The sequence below is a fragment of the Phragmites australis genome, chromosome 18 (genome assembly GCF_958298935.1).
Source record: "Phragmites australis chromosome 18, lpPhrAust1.1, whole genome shotgun sequence".
Lineage (NCBI taxonomy): Eukaryota > Viridiplantae > Streptophyta > Magnoliopsida > Poales > Poaceae > Phragmites > Phragmites australis.
In genome coordinates, this window is record NC_084938.1 from 19,759,150 (window position 1) to 19,765,927 (window position 6,778).

General features: G+C 49.2%; 1 protein-coding gene across 1 annotated transcript; it reads right to left on the minus strand.

The window, feature by feature from the left end:
• Window positions 1-2,113: 2,113 nt before the first annotated feature.
• On the minus strand, window positions 2,114-4,143 carry LOC133899297 (transcription factor CSA-like). The gene is made up of 2 exons (XM_062340274.1): window positions 3,570-4,143; window positions 2,114-3,428 (listed from the first exon to the last, which is right to left on the minus strand). Exons 1-2 carry the CDS (start codon window positions 3,880-3,882, stop codon window positions 2,944-2,946), a joined length of 798 nt encoding a protein of 265 aa, XP_062196258.1. The 5' UTR covers window positions 3,883-4,143; the 3' UTR covers window positions 2,114-2,943.
• Between the last annotated feature and the right edge of the window lie 2,635 nt (window positions 4,144-6,778).

The window sequence follows — 6,778 nt, forward strand, 5'->3', positions numbered from 1 at the left end:
AAATCAGTTGGAACAGCTGCGCTAGCTACCTAGCTAGCCGGAGTGGAGGAAGACAACCACTCTCCGTCCAAAAGAGACAAGGCCATGCATTTACAACCCCGGCCGGCCGGCCGGCCGACACATGGAAGCGTAGTATGTGAGACGTAGGACGTCTCAACTGAATCGACCATGCAGTCCCTTTCCTCCCAGTTAAAAGTGCATGCGTGGCTAGTTTCACTCTCGTTGATTGCCTACGAGGCAGCGCACTGTGTGAACGGACAAGCTAAGCTAGCATACAGACAAACTAAACCAGCACCATTATGGTCGAACACCATGCTTGTGCGTACACCAAGCTGGCGAGCCCTAGCTAGCTCGCGCATCATGACATGAGACAGTGACGTGAACAGGGGCAAACAGGTCCCTTAGCTAGCTAGTACCTGGAGCCTAGCTAGCTCAATTAGTTTTTGTCAATGATCTACATTTATTTGTTAAACTAAGATCGTATTTGGTATAACTCACCTCCTAGATTCACATCAGATCTTGCACTTGTAAATTAAGATTAAATAGTTTAAATCTTTATTTTTAGATAAAAATAGAAATAAAATGACCCATATAAACATCCTCGGTATATCCACACGTTCAGCTCCTAACTTTAAAAAATTTTAAAGCTAAAACTCTATTAAATAGACCTTAAACATTACTACTACTTAGTTATGTTAGATCAGTGACAACACATATCATCTTCAGTTTTAAATAAAAGATATTTGAATTTGATATTCATGCTTGGACCATTGATTTTCGATAAATACATAAACGAGGAGTTCTAGGTATGCATTTGTTCTTGCAGTACTAGCAGACTATATCCATATTACTTCACTAAACAATTTAAAAGTTATTGTCAGTCGAAGCAAAAATACAAAATTCAAAATTATCAGCTGTAGTTACTCCCTCCGTTCCAAAGATCGGAGGGATCCAAAAACTAAGGGAGAAGTCAGTAGCATAGTCCTATAAGTGGGCGTCGACAAACATTGCCAAAAGGAATATATATACCAAACAATGCCGGGATCAGAGGCTAAAACACACATCTGGGAGCAGTACAATTAAAAGAAACTATACCATACTCGGCAACTCATCTACTAGCTCGGTTCTCTCCTCATCTAACATTCAGCCTAACTGATCACATATTATGCTCTCATGTCCAAATGTCCGTACGTCTTCTTGCCTGCAAATGGCCGGGGCTAATCAAGTAAATCCCAAATGATCAAAGTCCATGCATCCCTCCTCTACAGATTAAGCCCCCAAACTAACTCTCTCATGATCAGTTCACACACACACAGGTGTGTGTGTATATATATATATAGGTACGAATGTATGTGCTCATATGGCATATGGCAAGCTAGCTAGACGAAGATCAGCTTTGAGATGCTCCTGGATCCGCCAGCACGCGCATGCTCAAATTCAAACACCATGCATCCATGCATGCAGGGGCATTCATATGGCCCCAACCCCGAGGAAATCTATGAAAGTTGGCGCCACCGCCACCGCCGCCGCCGCCTCGAAGTGAGCGCCGCCGGGGCCCTCCCTTGCGGTGGTCCCTTCGAACGCAACCGCTGAGCCTGGCGTCGCTCCGCTCGGACCCGCGACGAGCTGCGCCTCGTGGTGGCCGCCGGGGCCGTCGATCCAGCCGCCCTGCACCGGCAGCGGGAGCGGCGTCTCCCCGTACCGTCCGTCGCAGCCGCAGCCCGCGACGTCCGACGGCCAGGGGAGGCCCCTGTCGGCCTGAGCTGCGCTGGGCCCTGCGGTCAACCAGAACAAGCAATCGCGAGACAGTGTTAGCTTGTGCAGACTGTAGAGTACGTAGTCGAGTAGACCGCAGTAATCTGCCAGTAAGAAACGAAGTGTTCCTGCATTGCGTCCAAGGCAGAAAAGCGACGTGGCAATGGCAGAAATAATCAGGGACGAAACAAAAACCGCGAGAGATCTTATGAGCGAGCGAACAGGAGGAGCAAGCACAGGCGAGGGGCGGCATTGATGGCGGCAGCATGGCCTTAGGCACGTCAAAAGTTTACTGCTCGCCGTGCCGCGCGACTCCCTGAGTCCCTGTCTTTGTGCGCGCGAGTGGCGAGTGTGCAGGAAGAGATAACATCTGGCTATTAGCAACAGGGTCAGCACAGGATCTAAAAGATCTGTTCACGTAGCTTATCTTTTTTACTGTAATAGTGTTAGGTCATTTAGATTTATTTTCTATAAACAGTGCCAGTTACCTTTAGAACCTTTATTATAACTGTTTTAAACTCTTTTTCTATCTAATATAAAAGAGCAGTGCATCTACCGTATTGCTTTAAAAAAAGGTGTGCTCCTACGTCACTGTACGGCGATACTGTTGGGTGCTCAAAGTCTAAGTCCCCATGGCCGGTCAGTCCCTGGTCTTCGATCCTCGATCTCGCAACGCTTCCTATTTCAAGCAAGGCATTTATGCCGGCGGGTACACGGCTGCCAGCCGGGGAGGCCGTGCACCGCCCAATGGGGGGCTCCATTTATGTGTACGCGTCTGGATGCTGAGCCTGTGCGCCCGCCTGAATGTACTGTGCGCAACCGTGGCTCCTCCTCAACAGTGCAAAATGTTGCAACCCAAGCCATAGCATAGCCACCCCCATATAGATAGCTCTTGTCACACTGCAACAAAACCTGGCTAGGGCACAGTGATTCGACACCTAAAGTTTCACTGAGCCTACAGTAGTAGTTCACGCAACCCTTGCTGTACAAAATTGGTGACCAGGAGTTAGAAAAATTTCAGGCGATTGGGAGAGACGTCCCGGAAAAAAAAAAGATTTTGAGCTCAGGATGAGTTCCTGGCCGGGCCCGCTTGTCAGTGTATTTTCTCGAAGCATGGAGCAGAATAATCAGCTGGTTCAGCGCCGATCTGTCAGCCTCAATGTTGCGAGAATGCGGTTCTGTTAGCTGTTAGGTAATGCGTGGTGTTGAGGGGTGCTTACCAGGGAACAAGAAGGGAGGAGGCGGTTCCTCGGCCGACGAGACGCCGGGGAAAGGGAAGCTGCAGTAGTGCCGGAGGGTAAAGCCGTAGGGGTCTCCACCGAAGCAGGCGGCGTCGTGGGCCGCAGCCACGTGGTGGTGGTGGCCGCCGCCGACGTCTCCGGCGGCGGCCGGCGGCATTGAGGCGGCGGCCTCGAGCTTGCGCTGGACGGCCTGGTTGAGCTTGCGGCGGCGGTAGGCGGTGGATTGCTCGCGGTACTTGCGCGCCATGATGACGTGCCAGTGGTTCTTGACGGCGTTGTCGGTTCGCCCTGGGAAGAGCCGCGCGATCATGGCCCACTTGTTGCCGTAGAAGCGGTGCGCCGCCATTAGGCGATCCTCCTCCTCCTCGCTGAAAGGCCGCTTGCTGATCCGGGGGTCCAGCTGGTTGAACCACCGCAGCCGGCAGCTCTTCCCTGCACGCAGACAACGGTGTCGTCAGCAACTCAGCGACGACCGATCGAGCAAGGTCGGCGGCGGCGGCGGCGGCGCAGGTGGTGCCAGGAAGTGTGCACGCACGGGCGGCGAGGTTAGAAGAAAAATGGATACGTACGTACCGGATCTGCCGTCGAGCTTCTCGGCGATGAGGTTCCAGTTCTGGGGCCCGTAGAGCGCGACGAGCTCGCGGAGCTTAGCGTCCTCGGAGGGGCGCCAGTGGCCGCGCGCCGCGAGCCTGGACTGCTCGCTGCTGCTGCTCTCCTGGTGGTCGGCGGCATTGCCTCCGCCGCCCGCCGCGGTGGCGCCCGTGTCCATGGTGGTCGTGCCGGCCGTGAACACGCGGCCGCCGCCCTTCGACGAGGAGGAGGAGGAGGCCTGGTCGGCCGCGGACGCCACGCGCAGCAGCCACGTCAGCGTCGACGAGCAGGGCATCCTTGCCACGAGCTAGCCCCCGAACCGCAAGTGACCGGAGGAGGAAGCTAGCACGAGTGCTCGCTTTTCTTCAGCAGACACCCACACGGCTAGAGCTAGAGGAAGAACCAGAGCAAGCGCAAGAGCAAGAGCTAGAGCGAGGCTTCTCTCTCTCCCTCACTCTCTTGTCACTCGCGCGCACGCACTCCCTGTCTCTAAAAACGCAGGAGGCCGGAGCGCGTGTGCTTTTCACTGTTGGATAGGCTAGCTGCTAGTCAGTGCAGGAGGGGATCGTCTGTGCTCGCTCGCTCGCGGGTCGCCGACACCCATTTATGCTCGCCGGTGGTGACTGCTCCGGGTCGGGGATTACAGGGCAGGGAAGGCGATAGCTACGGGGTGGGCCGACACACCAGCTTACTTAAGCGCGGTTGGTTCCGCTTAGGAGACGCCAATTACGTCATTTGTTGATTCATGTTAAATTCCTTTGTTTGAGCCGATCAATGTGAATTGTCGCTATAAACAAACCACATTTGTTCACTAGTTTAGCTCAAGCTAATTAAGATCTTTTCCAAGAAACTCTTTAGGTACTACTCCATGACATGGATCAACTAACAAGCTGTATCGATCCCGGGAATACAGGAAAAGGCTGAAGATATCATAGCCCTGCTATTTTGGTTCCAAAGTATTTTACAGCGCGCGAGCGCGGTAAAAACGAGAGGTGCAGAAGATCTTACTGCACTCAAAGCTTGTCACGCTGTCCCAGCTGTCTACTACTAGTGCTGCCATCTCTCATGGCTTTCACCGAGTTTACAAAGCATCAAGCGTCCCCGCCGCACGTGTAGATGTCATCTCACCACACATGTGGGTTGCAAGGACGCACAGCCAGACACCAGAGAGGCCTCATCTTCTCTCTCATATTTTTCTTCACAACAGTGAATCGGTACCTCCGAGTGTACATCTATGCGCCGAACAGTTCTTTGTTGCTTGTACCCTAGAAAAGAAGTGCGTGTACACATGGATGTACAAACACACGCCTTCGCAAATGTACGTGATTTTGCAAGGGGAATGCTGTGCCAGACAATATTTTACAATGCAGACCATGTCAACAAATATTTGTATTTTAATTTATTTTGCATGCATACACACGGTTTGGTAGGGCTCTGATCTAAATATTTTAGAGAGAATGATTATTTAAGAAAAGTGATTTGGTGGCTGAAAATAATTCTATAAGTAAACTCTATAAAAAAAATTTGTGGAAGAAATAGATCAGAGAAAGCTATTTTTTTTAGCTCCCAGCATTTAGTTCATTTTCGAAAATCACTACTACAAATTCCACCCAGAAAATTAAAAACTAATTGTAGCGAAAATAGTCTTATTAGGTCATGATTGTGATTTTGGTGATTAATAATAATATAATCAATGAGGCTAATATGTTTGTCAAAAATATATATTAGTAGGTGTCATGGATGCAATACATAAAGAAGCCACTGTAGCTAGAACAAAGTTAGATTGAATTGGAGAAATTCCAGAAAGATTTGCCTCACCAGATGGTCTGGTGCTCTGGGTGTTGAACTCACCGGAGCATATTTGACAAATGAGGGAGATGTCTAAAGACCTCACCGGAAGGTCCAGTGATTAGAGAAGATAAAAACCAAAGCTTTGTCCAAAGAAGGCTGCAGCCATCGAAGTTGAACATCAAAGCACTGGATGGTCCGGTGATCAATGTGTTGCACATACCGCACAATGAACAGTGTAAAGAGGTATAACGAAGTTCAACGCATCGGATGATCCGGTGATGAAGGTTCTGCACATCGGAGCATTATTTTCAGATAGGGTTGTGATGCGCGTTTGCCCGATCTTCCGAAAGGTAATATGATAAGTCGATTGGTGGAGTTTTGACGTTGATGATCCAAAGGCTCTGAACAGAACAGATCGAGAACCCTCGCAACCACTACACCACAACTCTGTGGTTATCAATCATACCAAGAAGCGGTTGACCTCACCAAGAAGGCTTTTCCTGCAAACGAATCGAGAACACAAATAAGAACAGGTAGATGCAATCTGAATATTGCTAATTACCAATGAAGTATTCGAGTTGGGGTTCAACAAACCAATAAACGATGAACCTGTCTAAAACAGAATAATCTAAGCTAAACCCAAGCCTAAACTACGATGGCTATTGTGTATATATAGGGGGGATATGAGGAGGTCGACCTAGGATTGTGCAACTGTGGAAAGATGTGTGCACAACTTGGACTCCGACCCCGACATGATTATAAGACCCAACTAGGTCCAAAACGGTGGTATAGCACCTTATTTCTTTTATTTTGACTAAACTATAATGAATATTTGGGTGAGCTCTTATCCATTGGAAAGGGCTCGTTGTAAGCTTTCCAGAATGTCCAAGATTGCCTAAAACAAACTTCGTATGAGAGAGTTATGCCTATTTTACTGACGTGTTGTCCTGAGACTCGACCACAACCACGACTAGAGCTCAGCCTCGAGTCCGAGTAGATTTGACCTTCAAGGGGTGACATCCGGGTAAGGTTGTGGTGCTTTTCCCATGTTTCTAAGCAACAAAACAATACAAAACTTAGTAGTATTTTATTCTCTACGAAGAAAACATGAACAATAAGGAACGAATTCATCGTGTATGTATCCGAGGGAGCCATGGGCGCATCAGGTTGTATTGGCTCGATTGGCTGAAGTCGACTCACCGTATAGTTCGGTGATGAAGTGATGTGCATCGGATGTTTTTACCGGAGCAATTTACATAGAGAAAAAGAAAAAATACTCGGATGGCTCAAGATAACTCACCAGATAGTCCGGTGATAGAGATAAAGTATACACCGAAATGTCTATTGTTCACAGAGGCTTGAGTGGGGTTCCAATGGCTAGCTTGTGAGAGTGTACTCAC